The sequence below is a fragment of the Gossypium raimondii genome, chromosome 10 (assembly GCF_025698545.1).
Source record: "Gossypium raimondii isolate GPD5lz chromosome 10, ASM2569854v1, whole genome shotgun sequence".
NCBI lineage: Eukaryota > Viridiplantae > Streptophyta > Magnoliopsida > Malvales > Malvaceae > Gossypium > Gossypium raimondii.
In genome coordinates, this window is record NC_068574.1 from 2,263,178 (window position 1) to 2,277,108 (window position 13,931).

General features: G+C 33.6%; 2 protein-coding genes across 5 annotated transcripts; both read right to left on the bottom strand.

Annotated features, from left to right (window-relative positions):
• Positions 1–1,440: 1,440 nt before the first annotated feature.
• LOC105778553 (MLO-like protein 12) lies at positions 1,441–6,792 on the bottom strand. The gene is made up of 14 exons (XM_012602274.2): positions 6,423–6,792; positions 6,289–6,346; positions 5,849–6,000; positions 5,639–5,755; positions 4,857–4,917; positions 3,761–3,849; positions 3,571–3,645; positions 3,398–3,486; positions 3,149–3,198; positions 2,988–3,028; positions 2,718–2,891; positions 2,580–2,615; positions 2,374–2,502; positions 1,441–2,042 (listed from the first exon to the last, which is right to left on the bottom strand). The coding sequence occupies exons 1-14, from the start codon at positions 6,561–6,563 to the stop codon at positions 1,710–1,712; spliced, it is 1,545 nt and encodes a 514-aa protein (XP_012457728.2). The 5' UTR covers positions 6,564–6,792; the 3' UTR covers positions 1,441–1,709.
• Positions 6,793–8,997: 2,205 nt separating this feature from the next.
• LOC105777433 (auxin response factor 3) lies at positions 8,998–13,379 on the bottom strand. 4 transcript variants are annotated; one of them, XM_012600699.2, is made up of 11 exons: positions 12,599–13,379; positions 12,310–12,366; positions 11,883–12,053; positions 11,687–11,771; positions 11,519–11,609; positions 11,284–11,448; positions 10,818–10,940; positions 10,638–10,719; positions 10,391–10,550; positions 9,462–10,311; positions 8,998–9,271 (listed from the first exon to the last, which is right to left on the bottom strand). In XM_012600699.2, exons 1-10 carry the CDS (start codon positions 12,881–12,883, stop codon positions 9,464–9,466), a joined length of 2,067 nt encoding a protein of 688 aa, XP_012456153.2. In that variant the 5' UTR covers positions 12,884–13,379; the 3' UTR covers positions 8,998–9,271; positions 9,462–9,463. The 4 variants fall into 4 exon arrangements, with proteins under 4 accessions (XP_012456153.2, XP_052478620.1, XP_012456154.2 ...); XM_052622660.1 differs by having other exon boundaries at positions 9,437–10,311; positions 10,638–10,713; positions 12,599–13,378; XM_012600700.2 differs by having other exon boundaries at positions 9,437–10,311; positions 12,599–13,378.
• Positions 13,380–13,931: the final 552 nt, after the last annotated feature.

Below are 13,931 nucleotides of genomic sequence, written 5' to 3' on the forward strand. Positions count from 1 at the left end.
TTGAACCGAACAAACACACACCCCTAGGATATGTTAAGAGTTGATCAAAGATAAAATCTGAGAATAACGTCAACTGAAGTCTCTCCACTTGTAATTTTGTTAATAAAAATTGATTTAAATTTTAATTCATAATTGAACTCTTATGATTGGCTTGGTGCCAAAAGATGCTTAGCCATGGGATTATGGTTGTTTGAACTAGATCGGGGCGACTTGCTAGACCGAAACCTATCGGGGAATTGATCTGGAGAGAGACATCAAATCAGATGACCTAAGAATCGATACAAATTGGTTGAACAAAATTTTTCATTTTTTTATCATTTATGAATTTTTTAATGATCTATTTAATGGAACCAATCGGATCAGTTGGAATGACAAACTAATGGCCTAGTTGGTTTGACTACTGATCCAGTTTTGAAAACCTTGTATAGAACGCACCCGAATTCGAGCCTTTAGGAGAGAAAGTGGAAGGCCTTTATTTGAGCAGCATCATTTAATTGTGGTGTGGGTGTGCCCCAACTATGTGTGTGAGTACTAGACCTATCCAAGGGCTAGATAGCCCGCCTGCCCTGCCTGACCTGAACTGGCCCGAATTCAATTTAAATGATAAAAGATTAAATTTAAATTTAATTATAAAATATCAATTAAAATATATATTAATATTTTATTATTTTAAATAGTAAAATGAGCTTTTTGGAAGGGTCGGGCCAACAAAAAAATGGGCCTAAACACAAATTTATTGGAATTGGGCCTTGGATCAGCCCAAAAACAATTCTAGTGAGTACTAACCTTCTAACTGTATAGTGCGAAAAGAATTTCATAATTGGTTTGGATATTAAATTTATTTAGTAAATAAAGATTGATATTAGTGAAGAAATTAAAGGGATTAAGAATTTTTTAGTGCTAATTAATTGTGTTTGTTGAGGGTTTTTTTTTATCCTCTTCGCATGGACGCTATCTTCATATTTATAAAGCACGATTCTCTAATGAGACATGCTAGGGGATAGCTGGGTGTCATGCACAATGACACGTTACCCCTCTAGGTTTGACACGTAACCTCAGAGGTATCTTTGAAAGGACCTCGCCATAAGTAGGTGAGATAGGAGGTAGAGTTGGAAAGTGACGAACTTACGATCCGACGGACAGGGAGGTGGTGAGCTGCAAATCAGCTAACTGGCAAACAGGCGAGCTGTGAGCAGAGTGGTGAGCTGGATGACATCCCTTCCTTGATCGAGTCGAAATCCGGATCACCTGAGTGGACCAAATTTTGAGTTCGTAAAGTATTATGTAACAAATTTATAAACATAGTATAGGTCTTAGTTTTTAGAATTACGAGATGCATGTATATGTGATTTAGATACATGTATTATATATTGAGTTGTAGAAATTCTTTGTAACATTTATTTATAGTGTATTTTGTTTTTCGTCCGTGAATATTGTAGGTAACGAAACCTAACCATATTTTGTTCCATAATTAATCTAATCTTAATTACATTTTTTTTTCTTACAAAATCCTAAGACCTCTTTCTTGCCTAATAATGCTGATTCCCATAGTTTAGAATAATAAATAAATAAATAAATAAAATATATCTATGTAATAATATCCGACACTCATCCTAAATTCGAGCAACATATAATAACTACGTAAAGAAATGAAGAAATGACACTATCGACTATACAATCCATAAGGCTGATATTTAACCACAATAATTTCAGGACACATTTCTAAGATCAAAACCACCAAAGGAATCTCCCTTTTGTTGCTCCATTTCTGCTTCTCTAGTTATCTTATTTTCCCTTTCTTCATCTTCCACCATCTCGACGGCAAGGTGATCGGATTCGGGTACTCGATCAAACATTACCGAATGAGACGGATCGAGGCTGAAAGAAGGTGAAGTTCCGAAGGAAGATGCGGTCTCGAGTGAAGGCCGTGCTGAAATGTAGTTACTTTTTAGGGCGATTTTTTTTCTAGCATTGGCTCGCCATCTTTTTAGACCTTCCACCACGTTTTCAGGGAACACAGCTTTCTTCATTGATGTCCCCATCTGTTAAAAACATTAACTTGCAATCGGTTAATTACAATTACCTATCTTTGGATTTATTAATTTTAATTTTACATTATAGATTCAAACTTGAAAAAGATCCTAATTGTGTTATTTTGAAATATCACTATCGGATCAATCAGTTTTTACTGAATTTGGTCGTACGTAAATTCCAATTCCATAATATTATCTGTGAATACTTCGCATTAAATCTAAGCTAACATTTAACATCCAACCTAACAATCAAGTTAACAAAATAATATAAGAACATCTAAAACATGCAAATATATATGCAATCAAATGATTACGAAATAAAAAACAACGATGAAATTACCTGAGTGACTAAAGCATAGAGAGGCAGAGTAACATATCCACAAAGGATGTGAACCAAAACTCCCATTACTACTCTTATCACGATGTCTTCAGTACTTCGATGGAAACACGATCTTAATCCAAATTCATACTGCATATTTTATAACCAAATGTTCAAAAAAATTCAATGGAAAAAGAAAAAGTGTAATCAGCTGCAGAAATGCTTACCCACGTCCAGGTGAAGAATGCTAATTGAAAAGAGCTCTGCAAATTAACAAACAAAAAAAACATGTAATTTTTTTTTTTAGGTTTTCGGGAACAATCAAAAGGGAGTAGAAATGGAAGGTTAAAAAAAAAAAAGGTGACCTGAAACAAAATGAAGTGCATGAAGTGGAGAAGCAGTTTAGGCCAGCCAAACCAGAAGAAATCATCACTAGGCCTAACCGGAAATGTTCCTCTCACTACTTGGGACCTGTTATGGCTGTCCAAACACATCCTTGTTATGATGCCTTGTAGTTGTGTCCCAACCACCAATAACATCTGTTAAGCGTTACATTTTACGTTATGTCTAAAACCCGTATCCCATATGAGTGTATTTAACTTTTTTATGTGTCTGGCATAAGTTGTTTTACTTACCAGTAGCGGAATGAAAGGAAGCCAGAGATAATTATGAAAATCTGAAATTTACAATTGAAAAAAAAAAATGAACTGGTTTTAGCATTAACAGGCTTAATTATAAAATTGCATACATAATATATATATATATATATATATATATATTGTTTTGATATAATTACCATGTGCATTGAAGAATATGAACAACACTGAGAAGATCCAAATCCAGAGGCTGAAACCAGTGGTTAAATATATCATTATCAGATTCAGGTATAATATATATGGGAGGAAGACAAACACAAAACCAACATCTATTCGGTTCGAGTGGTAAAAGTAAGGTTTCGGAAGAAGACATCGTTGGACCAGCTTTATCTCTCATTTAGGAGTTCGATTTGGCTAACATGAAGATGGTTCATATGAAATAGACCAACCTTATCCCCACAACCACTCCAAAGTCCTTGACCAAAGCTCTTTTTATGTACTTTTGGAAGTCAAAATTGCTTCCCTCTGAAAAATGGGCCTGGGAATATATACTAAGAGTTCAAAATTTTGGATCAAAATGAAGTGGTCAAGTGCTTACATTATTACACATTGTCAATATTACCGTAATGAATCCATGTCTGAGCGTGAAGTAGTCCACTTTGGAAACAGATGAATAGAACTGTCGAGCAAAACATGCCTGCAAGAATAATACATGTCAACCAAACATCATCATCAGTTTTTAACAGGTTTTCATGGTTTTTTATGTTTTATGATAATTGAAATGATCATAGTTTTCTGGCAATAAAACGAACCGGCCAACGAAGAAATTTGTGGTCACTCCAGAATCTCAGGTGTCGCATTGCAAATGATGTTTGATGGATAAGTTGGAACCTCCGAGGATCTAATTGTAATGGATGAAAGTAAGATGGTTCATAAAGCAATTTCACAGTAATATATGTATAGTATACTGATGATCATTAGCTGAAACTATAATAGATAATAAACCTCGGGTTACAATCGACTTAATGTTAATTCAATCTTGATTCTGAGTTGTTTGAGGGATTGTGTTAGTCGTTAATTTTTATAAAATTAATTGAATTAATAGAATTTTTATTTAAATTCACATACTTTTACGCACAATCAAGGGTGAAGTCGAGAAAATATTTTGGGAGTCGAAATTAAATTGTATATTGTTATGATAATAAAATGTAATTTTATCATTTTAATAACCTATATATTTATAATTTTTAAAGGATTAAATCAATTTTTTATTATTTTTGGGAGGTTAAAGTACAATTTTATCATTTCTAATTTAAATTTTTATAAACTACCAGCCAGCACTACATACATTCTTGATAAAAGTTCCAACTTCTTTAAGAAAAATCTTTAAAGTATTATCTGTCGGACAGAGACGAAGTCAAGGGCGGGGCCCTGACCCCTTGGTCAAATGAAAAAATATTATTAGTACTACATGTTAAGCATTAATCATTCAAATAAATGAAAATTTTGTAATTTTGGCCCATCTTAAAAATTAATTATATAATCTAAATTCTCTTAGAATAAAATTTTTAGCTTCAATCCCCTCAAAAATTTAGAATTTTATTTTGATCACCTAAACAAAATTTCTATCTTTATCTCTGGACCTCAAAGTGTTTATACTTAATTTTAAATCTAGATTTTATCTCTCAACTTTGCTGAGAGCCTCAAGGGGCATATATTAAAACCACATCAATTTCCTTGGTGGTGGATGAAGGCACTCTTAACTCGAGTACCTCTCCAAACTCTTGACAAAATTCGAGGCTAAAAGGTATGTATCTCAAAACTAACATTAACCATTGTTGAGAGTTTAACCGGGAAGTTCAAAATCTTGTCCAACCTTCTCAACAGTTCCCAACCCCAATAGCTTACCATTTGAGAAAAGATATTCTAGTGTTGTTGTTTCAGCTTCCCAAGATTTCCATCTTCTTATCTGCCCAAAAAACCGAAAAATCAAAGCAATAAATGTCAAACACAAGTCGCATTTTCCCACTTAGCTTTCCGAGAGAAAATTTTACTTTATAGGGAATTTCCTCTCACAGTTTCCCTTTTCCCTTTAGTAGCTGATTTTGATTTGTATTGCATTATTTTGGGGACCAAACCCCCCATTGCTGTCCTTATTACATTAAAAGAAAGATAAGAATATAAGAGTATCATGACCCCTACAGAGAATAAGAATTAACATTTTATTTAAAAAATAAATAAATATTAAAATTTTACATTAATTTTGATTTAACGTGTAATTATATACATCAAAAAATAATATATATCAATTTATTTTATATTGAATAAGTATAATTATTTGTATATGTAATATAATAATGTTAGTTGTTCATGAAAATTGAATCAAATCAAAATGCCATATATAAAATGCATATAAATTAAAGTGCAGGAATAAACATTGCACATTAAATCAAAGATCATGTGTAGTTTTGAGATTTATCCATTTAAAAATTATGTGAAAAATATTTTTTTTCATTTGTAGAACCATAAAACTTTAAAGATATTAACTTTGTTAAAAAATAAATGACATTTTTAAATAATAAATGTTAATTGATGGCAAAAAAAGGAAGTAAATATTAACTAAACTAAAGAAATTTAATTTTTGATAATTTATCAAAAATATAAATCATTGAAAAAATTGAAAATGTTACCTTTGCCATTCCAAGACTGAATGTAAGGACGCAAGACAAACAATGGAAGAAAGCCAGAATAAACATCAAGTATTGAAGTTCCTTCACACCTTGTCTTGACAACAATGATACCTTTCCCTGTTCCAAAAACCAAACATAAACCCCACTAATCCATTACTTAAAACACGATTAATGAATATGATTAATGTTTGAATATATTAGTATACGTACCTGGTCTTGGCATTTTGCTTCCTCTTCGCTATCATTTAAAGGATCATTGCAAGGGAGAAAAGTTTCGCCTACGTTCTTTGGGATACAAATGTTTGCTATTCGCTTTTCGGTTACAGTTAACAGCAATGATATGAAGCCCAACAGCATTAATTCTAAGTGCAAGAATGTTAAGTTCATTCATAGTTAGTAACACATAGAAAGGATGATAAGATTGTGTTGATACACAGAGGACGTTGTAGTGGCACTGCAATTCTTTTGAGAAGTTTGGGGGTTAAAAAGAGCTTAAAACACCTCAAAGGATGGTGGACAGGTAACAAGGATTGTATCAGGCTAGGTGTACGCTCGTCGATCAAAGGGTTGATCTCGAGAGAGGGGTCACCCACAAGGCAGTCCTCCGTGTGAAGTGAAAATGTTTGATTTTAGTTTGGATTAATCCTCACCTGATTTGATCTTGTCAAGGGCTTGAATGAGTGACTTCCTTCTCTTCTTATTGAAATACTGAAAATTTAAGGGGAAAAAAAGAGTGATTTTTGTAGATAAAACCTTCATTCATGGGTTACAGTCTGTAACATACCTTAGCCAAAAGATGAAGCAAATACTCAAGAAAGATGGAGACCAAAATCAAAACAAAAACAACCGTGGCAACAACCCATGTCGGGGTTGTTTCGAGTGTTGTTTCAGAGCTCGTCGTTGTCGTCTCCTCCTCACCTGCCATGTCCCTTTTTTTTTTTTTTTTTCTTTTTAATGTCTGAAACACCTGAACTTTGTAATTATTTGTGGAAATAATAGACGAAATATATATAAAGTAAAAACAACGCAGGGTTCTCAGTTAGCCAACACATGGTGTGGTGTGTAAAACAGTGATTCGATTTCCTGAGACTGTTTTTTTCTTACGGAATCCATTATACGTGCGACATCACAAAGTTAAAAAGAAGTTGAATCAAATCACCAATTCTAAGCACACCACAAATATAATAAATTTTCTAACTAGATAGCTATTTGGTGATTGGTGAAAATTTTATGGGGTTTTATGTGGAACTTTCTGATATTTTTGCCGACTAGTCTTAGTAATAACTTAAGAATATTAATTATTACGAAAATAGATTGAATGAAAAATTATATATAAAAATATCCGTTTGTTTTAGTACTTGTCGGTGTCCATTGATCAACCAGCGGCGCCACCCTTTTTCCCTTAATCATGATCTAATCATCCGTGTTTAAAAATAATATTTTTCTAGTAGTGTCACTTGATATAGTGACGACACTAAACTGAAGTATGATTATATAAAACATTTAAGAGCCTAATGAAGCAATTACCCTTTTTAGATTAGTTGAAGAAAGGGTGTTGCCATCAATGATTTTTGGTCTATTTTCATGTTAAGTCTGTCTCATTTTGAAATTAAATTTAAATAGCACTTAAAAAAATATAATAATAACAAAAATAAACCCTTCTCATTTTTTTATTTTTTTTAAAATAATAAAATTAAAAAACTATATAAAATTATTATTTAAATTACCCAAATATATCCCTCAAAAAATTTCCTCAACTTTATCTAAATTCAAATATAATTACACTTCAGTGTGGTGCCGCCTAAATGTTTTTTTTTTTAAACACTGATGATTGGGTCATAATCAGAGGGAAAAGGGAGGTGGTGTCATCGGTTGGTCAGGCAACACCGACGGGTACTATAGCAAATAGGTCATTTTCGTATATAATTTTTCTTCCAACCTATTTTCTTTATTAATTGATATTTTTAGGTTATTTATATAAAAAAAAAGTCAATCTATGTATATATTTGAATAATCAATGTTGAAAAGTGAGAACATTCAGATTCAGTTGCAAATTTGTCTAAGTTTCAATATGTTATTTGTTTAGTTTATCAATGTATACGAATAATTCATGTTAAAAAGCGAATGTATTTAAATTCAGTTCGTAACAGTTCGCGAGTCAATAGACTTAATACATTTCTCTAAATTGATATCTCGACCAGTTCAATTCAATTAATCATATCAAACACTTTAATTTTAATGCAGTGAATAAAAATGGAGGGATGATATTTTCTTTTTAAGTTTATACCATACAATAAGCAACAGCCTTTGAAGCAAAGTAGATGTCAGGCGCACTTGGCTTTCTCAATACTCAATAACCATTCTTGACATTAAGTTTTTTTGACTTAATTTATTAAAAAAAAAAAGTTACAAAGTGAAGATTTAATAAAATTAAAAAATAGACCTAATTCAAACTTTTAAAATTTTTGGATTAATGAGAATTTACTAAAATTTTAGAGTTTAATTATAATTTAGAAAAGTTCAATAAAAATTTTAATATTTTTCATATTAATTTTACCGCTCATGTTCATTATTCGTGATCGTTCTTCCCAATAATATTATTTTTAAAGTTCAAACCTTGTTGTACTCTTAAAAATATAATGTAACACTGATATTTGTAATCCTCCTCTATCAATGAATATTTTTTAATAAAAAAGTAGCAGCCGTGAACAGCAGATATTGCAGTTCCACAGAACATGGAAGGACAAGAATATATGTCTGGTGGCTACGAGGTCAAAATTTCTGTCCTCTTAACTGTCATCACAACTCATATTTCTCACATCAGCAATGGGTTCCATGTTAGTTTCAACCGTGAAGTCAAAGAATTTTAATTTATAGATCCTTACAAATTTTATATTAAAAAATATTAGATTAAATTATTAATTTTTCTAAATGGTTAAAAAGTAATGTTTTTTAAACTGAACTGTAATCGAGCAAATCAAATCATTGGTTCATCGATCTAATCGATTTGATTAAATAAATTTTAAAAAATTCCCGATTTAACCACTTATTCAATTGGTTTTTGAACAATCTCATTATAAGTTTTAATCATATACATTGTTTTCCACACAATGCTTAAAACTACCCATAATTCCTCCCCAACCCATAAATAAAAAATAATAATACACTTCAACACACTCAAACCCAGATATCAATCGAGATAAGCCTCAATTGACAATAGTGTCATCATTCTTTAATACAAGGTTTAAGGTTCAATTACAACTACAGTAACATATAAATACAATTCATAAAATACAAGAACATATATAATTAAAATGTAGTAAGCAAAACATGGCAACATTCAATGGGACAAGAGTGGATTATATGGAACAGAAAGTGCACGAGGCTTGAATGGAGAATAGTAGAGTACCATCACAGAGGTCAATACATTACATGGTGTTTTTAACATATCCATGGAGCAGTTAAAAGTTAGAATCAAAGTCATTTCATAAATTTATTACAAGTTTTTTCAGTTTTAGGTAATGGAAAACTAGATTCTTGCAATAAAAATACATGCAACTTGGGCAACCATAGGGCATCTTTCTATGCTCAAACATCAGCTGCATAACGTTTAAGACAATGTTGCAGAGTTCCCTGTAAAAAGAACGTCGGAAAACTATCAAATGCCAAACCAACTCGAAAACAAAAACTAAGAACCAATCATTTTCAATAAAACCCTGACTATAGAACTCCATATTTGTGGACCCGAACATGCTATTCTGTGATTAAACTACAATGCAATATAAAAAAAATGCATACCTTTGACAGCATAGAGATTGCTTACTTTTAGTACAATTGCTTCCAAACTGTGCTTGCCACTGCTGGAGGATTTGGATGGAAATTTTCTCCGATACAAGGTAAAAGCGAACCACGACCCAATGATAATGTTGCATGTACCATGTTGTCTTCCTTAGTTGCATCAAGATCTCCTTCAGTTAAGGAGAAACCAAAAAGCCTGCAGCTACTTTTACACGAGGCTAATTCTTGATTGGTCCCAAAAGAAGGTTGAGCTGCCAGAGGTTGTGAATCATGTTCGCTGATTGACGATGACAGTAACTTGGCCCCATAAGTTTCAGGCACACGAAAAGAACTCACTCCCCGCTCCATTTCCTGGTTGAAGTTACGAGTAGGATTGAAGTTCGGAACTGGATTGCTTGCTTGTTGGAACATCAACACAGAAGATGGTGAGGAAACTTGCGCAGATGGTTGTACAGGACTATGTGTATTATATCCCTGCATCGAGGAAGACCATCCACTTCTAGTTCCCGACATTTGCCCAACATTAGGGAGACCAGCACTGTCATTTCCTCGAGTCTCTTCCATAGTTGAGCCTCTTCTATACAGAGAGCTTAGAAAAATTTCTTGACCTTGCAAGACCTTATGGAATCCAAAAGATTCCCCAAAGCCTACACCTTTATAGGAAATAACGGGATTCAACGGAGGGTCTCTACCAACATTTCCAATTGTAGCAATGCCAGAACCATTAGATCCAGGAAAGCACCGTCGTATTTCAGACCAATGCATGTTGTGACTATCAGCACTATTATAAAGAGTGCTAAAACCCAATATTTCTTGACCTTGCAAGACCTTTTGGAACCGCAAAGGTTCCCCAAAGTCGGGTGCTCCAATTCCATCTGTTAGAATTGAATGAAGTACCGAGTCAAATAACACTGTGTAACACGGGGAGAGAACTAGTTATGGAAAAGAACCTACCAGGAACCATAAGTTCCGGTTTTCCTGAAGGCAATCCAACCCTGTTCCTTTTCGAACAGGGTGAGAGCAAGCAGTTAGAACTAGAAATAGAACCGGAAAGTTCAATTTCCCAGTGAGAAACCCTCCCGTGCTTGTTGGCGTCAATATCATCCCACCTTACCTGCGAAAATGAGCCAGAAAGAACCATTAGATGACCTCTAGCAATGTTCTGATAAATCAGAAATAATGAAGATATATCAACACATACCGACAAGCATTTCCATTTTGAACCAGGCCATCTAACAGGATCCAAATCACTAGTTCCAGTTATGAGTCCCGAGGATCTACAACTAAAGAAAATTTCAATCAAGGCCTTGATAGATTGGTGGCGTAGGTCAAAGATAATATAATTTTAACTCAAAGAGCTGCGGGTTCAATCAGGTCACACCTTCGTTCTGGTGCATTTTCAGTTTCAAACCGCATTTTGAACCTCATTCCAACAGAAAATGAACGATCAAGACTCTTCCTGAATTTACAGACCGGAACTATGAACTCCGACGAACTAGCCCTGCTACACATAAAAAAGATAAGCTATTCCGTTCTCTGGGTGAAAATGAAACAGTTAGATATAGCAGTAAGACTAAGGGACAAGCTTACAAAGATTTCAACAATAATACTGGTTTGTATATGACACGTACATCTACACTAAAGACAACTTTAGAAACTTCTCTATATTAGATCTTAAACAATGTCTGAACAAGGTATAGTACACTTGGGCTTGAAGCGAACAGGAAATAGAGGAAACAAGTGAGAAATGCCAGCCTAATGTTAAACACTTCAACCCCGAGCATTAATGTGCATATCACAGTTCAAATTGTATCTTAATAATATTGCTTGTGTAAACAGCAACATACCTTGGATTGTAGTAAATGCTGAAAACGCTTTTCATAGATATAGCATGGACCGCATCTGCAAAAGTGCTGCGGTTCAACTGCTTGCTGCACAAAGAAAGAAAAGAAGCCCCGTTTTTAATTTGGGCAGCTCTTCGGATTCCCAGCCTCAGTTCTCCATCCTCGCCTCTGCCATCAACAATAAATAAGATTCCAATAGGATATTAAATAAGCCTTCACAAAAGGGAAAACTTCGAACCTAAGAAAAAGCACAGCATCTCCGGATACGAGTTTCTTCTTGTTTACGAAAGCACTCCACCCAGTAGTGAGCAAATGCCTCCGTGGTTGCCCTACACGATCCAAAAAAATCTTAGCAACGAATAGATGAAATCCATAAGCATTCGTTCCATTAATTTAGTGTATATACCTCTATAAATGTGTCGAAATCTCCATTCTACACCATGTAGATCTTTTGCAACGAGCTCTTGTGATGGCCTCTGCTGATCATAATCCTATAAATCCAATCTACTTAAAATCAAAATCCCATACAGAAGAATGCTTAACCAAAACATACCAAAGTCTTGTAAAAACAATATCGAAACAAGAGAGTACAAGAGAATTACCAAGGGAGGGAAGCAATCCTCCGCAGCTCGACGTGGAACGGAGAAACCACCATGAGTACTGGTATCGGAAGCCGTAAGGGTCTTACAGAACATGTGCGGCGTGGCTAACTTCATATCTGCTTCGGCATCCTCATCCTCACCGTCTACCTCTTGCAACTTCTGCTCAGTTTGCTGTATTATTACATAATTTACACAAAACCAGACACAAAATTTGTGGGTAAAGAAAATAGAAATCACCTTGAAACCAAACAGGAAGTGCATTAACCAATAAAAATGATAAACCAAATTAAGAACTAAGTTAAATGAAGGACCTAAAGTAAAGCAAATTGATTCAAACTGATTCCACACACATATATATATTACTTATGGTTTTACTATAATCAAACCATTGAAGTAAACAATACAAGAAAATGGAATAAAAGCTAACCTCATTATCAGGAACCAGTGAAACTTGAGCATAAACCTCATCTGTAGCACCCTCAGCCTGCCAACAAAAAACAAGCATTTCATAGCAAATATTATAACAAAAAACATAAACTTTCAATAAAAATATTAATTTTACATGGATTTTCTTGAAAGTTGAATTAAACCCAGAACCCCCCAAAAAATTTGAATAATTAAAACCCAAGAAACCACCCCAAAAATCCGAACTTTATAGCTCTTACAAACAAAATAAAAGCGACAGCTTTGAAAAAACATGTATATAAGTAGCTTACATGGAGCTTAACATCAAGAACCCGACAAAACACATGAGGAGGAAGATCATAAACTGAAGCTAAGCCGGAAAATTCGGGAGCTTGTTCCAAGTGGCCTTGAGGGAAGTAGACCACTACACTTCCTTTCTTTGGTAAAGATATAAGTGGACCAACACAAGCATGCAAAAGCTCTAAACAAACTGAAGAACTAAAACCAGAAGCACTCAATACAGAAGATGGGGATAAAGAACAAGACGACGGCGTTTCATCTTCTTCAGTAGCGTTCAGATCGATTAAACACCCCATTGGGGGAGTCAAAGAAAAAAAAGGGTTTTCTCAAAAAGTTAGAGAAAGCTTTGGGTTCTTTTTTTTTTTTGTAATGGAAGTGAGTTTATGAAGAAGAAGGGCATTTCATGACTGCATATTTAGAGAGCATGGTTTTTTTTTTTTTTTTTGCCAAACTTTAAAGGAGTCGATTGTCGAGAGACCCCTTCAAAAGAAACCAAAGGAGAAAGCTTTTTTTTATGGGGGGAGGAGGGGGGGTAGTCTTGTTTTAGATATCAAAAACAGAAGCTTTAATTAAGAAGACTTAATAATTTGATTTAGATATGTACATGTAAACAGTAAAAGATATATATTTGGTGAACAGTACAATTTTATATAGAAGGAAAAATATGTTGGATTATTGGAAAGTAGGTGGGTATTTTTGATGTTTTATTTTTGGGTGTTTTCTTGACTGAAAGGTCTGCAGTGAAGCAGAAAGCAGTGCTGCCACTGCTGCTGCAATGCTGCCACTGCTGTGAGTGATGTGTGGCAGAAAGAGAGAGTGAGTGAGTAAGCAGGAACTAAAGAGAGCTTTGAAAGTCAAGTAATTATACACAAAAATAAAATATTACAAACATGGAAAAGATAAAAAGTTTTAAGGTATAGAATAAAAATATAATTTTTCTTGTGCATGTTAAGAAATATGAATAAATTCAAAGAAAATAATGGATTTTTTTCAACTTGGTCTTTAATTTTTTTCCTATCTTAGTGTGGATTTGGATGAGCTGTGTGTTTATTTGTGGATTAGTGTAAAAATAATTGTGACGGTAATATTAAATACTATAACTTGAAATAAAAAGTAAATTAAATGTACCATCCATCTAAATTCATCATTAGTCTTTCAACTTAACAATTTCTTAATTTCGTCGTTATGATGATAGACATATCATGTAATCTTAGTTAATTACATGGCACCATGCTAACATATCATATCATCAACATGAAGTAAAAATAAAAAAATAATTGTCAAGTTCCAAAATTAATGTGAACTAAAATTAAAAGTTAAAAAAGTTAACATCAACTGGTAATA

Coding starts and splice junctions, on each gene's coding strand:
- LOC105778553 (XM_012602274.2), bottom strand. CDS start 6,563: ATGGCAGGTGAGGAGGAGACGACAACGACGAGCTCTGAAACAACACTC. Junction 6,001..6,288: donor CCTTGACAAGATCAAATCAG/GTGAGGATTAAT, acceptor TCTTGCACTTAG/AATTAATGCTGTTGGGCTTC. Junction 3,199..3,397: donor GGAGTGGTTGTGGGGATAAG/GTTGGTCTATTT, acceptor CACTGGTTTCAG/CCTCTGGATTTGGATCTTCT.
- LOC105777433 (XM_012600699.2), bottom strand. CDS start 12,883: ATGGGGTGTTTAATCGATCTGAACGCTACTGAAGAAGATGAAACGCCG. Junction 12,054..12,309: donor CACTGGTTCCTGATAATGAG/GTTAGCTTTTAT, acceptor GTAATAATACAG/CAAACTGAGCAGAAGTTGCA. Junction 10,312..10,390: donor ACCGGAACTTATGGTTCCTG/GTAGGTTCTTTT, acceptor CAATTCTAACAG/ATGGAATTGGAGCACCCGAC.